This window comes from Aplysia californica, unplaced genomic scaffold, assembly GCF_000002075.1.
Source record: "Aplysia californica isolate F4 #8 unplaced genomic scaffold, AplCal3.0 scaffold00323, whole genome shotgun sequence".
NCBI classification, from domain to species: Eukaryota; Metazoa; Mollusca; class Gastropoda; order Aplysiida; family Aplysiidae; genus Aplysia; species Aplysia californica.
In genome coordinates this window covers 503,826-505,737 of record NW_004797593.1, presented here as the reverse complement: position 1 = coordinate 505,737, position 1,912 = coordinate 503,826, and the positions used below count along the sequence as shown (strand labels likewise).

At 47.0% G+C, this 1,912-nt stretch overlaps 1 protein-coding gene across 1 annotated transcript in view; it reads right to left on the bottom strand.

The window, feature by feature from the left end:
• Nucleotides 1–1,058, bottom strand: part of LOC101850018 — a 3,214-nt gene extending 2,156 nt beyond the window's left edge. The window contains exon 1 of the mRNA XM_035970806.1: nucleotides 56–1,058. Coding sequence (XP_035826699.1) covers nucleotides 56–1,058 — 1,003 coding nt within the window. The remainder of the gene's footprint in view (nucleotides 1–55) is intronic.
• Between the last annotated feature and the right edge of the window lie 854 nt (nucleotides 1,059–1,912).

Below are 1,912 nucleotides of genomic sequence, written 5' to 3'. Positions count from 1 at the left end.
TAAAGTCCTAGGTCTCTCAGTTCCCCCTCAAGCCTCTCCCCCCTCTCCCCCCGACGCCACCACAAGGAGCAGGGGGAGAACATCTGTCCTAGCGTGTCCCTGTAGCGAGAGCTCATCTTGTAGTAGACCAGGGCGTTGATGCTGGAGTTGACCGTCTCCGCCAGCATGCCCAGGCTCGCACACAGCCAGTTCAGGTTGGCGTAACGGCCGATGATGTTGACCTCGGGCTCGATGGACCGCGCCAGGGAGATGGCGCTGATAGGCGTGCTGCAGAGGATGAAGATTCCGGCGATGATGACGATCATGACTACCACTCTCCTGTCTTTGGAGGAGATCTCGCCGGAAGTGAGAGAGGACCCCGGGGCCGCCGTCTTCCGCCGCCATTTTGCTTTGCTTTTCAGTTTGGCCGCGGTGATGAGGGTGCAGAAGAGGACGATGATGAACGCGATAAGAGGAACGACGAAGTCGGAGAGAAAGAGCCATTTGGAGAGGGTTTCTTTGCTGTCAGAAGTGAAGGTAATCCCCAGAAGAGTTCTGTTCCTCGCGGGGTAAAACTTCCAGCAGAAATAGGTCGTGGTGTAGAGGGGTATCATTGTTAGCGTCATAAAGACGTATACGCCCACATTAAAAACAAAGGAAACCTTGCGGGTGATGAGACTCTTCACTTTAAACGGTAACACCACGCACAGACAGCGCTCAAACGTGACAAAAGCTGTGATCCAGGCGGTTGACTTGACGAAATACCGGTGAGGGTACCCCGCTGTCAAACTCTGGACCTCCGTGGAGCTGAAGGGAATGTCCAAGTCCTGAAACCAGGGGTTTACACAGATGATGAACCACTGCTGAGTGACCAGAGCCCCGAGGTCGCCGATGGCCATCGCGAACAGACTAACGTTGACGGTGTCTTTGAACCCGTGCCTCTTGAAGATGATCATGTTGAAAATGTTGGCGCCGATACCAAACACGCAGACGACCTGGCTGAGGACGACCAGGTTGACCACCACAAACGCGCGTGCTAGTTCCGCGCTGACGAGACCTCCCTGCTCCGGCAGTGACATAGCGAGACTGTAGCGTAGATCTTAGCAGATTTGCAGAATTCAGTAGATTCGCAGAATCCAGAAGATTCACAGAATTCAGTAGTTTCGCAGACTTTTAGTTCCGCGGAATTCAGTAGTTTTGCAGAATTCGGCAGTCTTGCAGAATTTAGTAGTTTAGCAGAATTTAGGTTTCTCAGAACTCCAGTTTCACAGAACTTAAGTCTCTCAGAACGTAGGTTTTGTCAGAACCCTAGTTTCCCAGGGCTTTAGTTTCGCAGAATTTTAATTTCACAAACTAACAGCGTTGGTTGGTCTACGGTTTATGAATTTGATATCTTCAATACTGTGTCAAATCTTGGCAAATTTTGGCGTTACAGACAAACTCTTTCGAAAACAAGTCTCTGTTTTATTCCTCAATCTCCAGTGGGTTTTCTTTCTTTAAAAGAAAAACAATAATATATTTGGAAAGCGTACAATTGTTTTTTTCACGGACCAAAGCAGGAGTTGACTAGAGATAGCCACCAAAAACCACACATACAGATAGATTTTGTTTTACAACGCCTACTAAGCCCTAATATTTTCCATCCCTCTGCAGCTTTTCTCCTTCACTTTAAAGTCTGGGAAAGGCATTCCAACTTAATGCCTCTTTTCGTCTAAAAGAAATAGGGAATTATTTACGTAGCTCCATCTTTTATATGTGATATAATTAGAACAGCCACGATGTAATTTGGACAAAGTAAAGTAAGACGTTTATTGATTTATCGCAATCTACAGAGTCGAGAGGGAACAAACGGACAATTATAACTGTTGGGTAATTCTCTTAATACCAGTACTTTGTGAATAATGATTCTAGGTCTTCATTCTCGTTTTAGAGT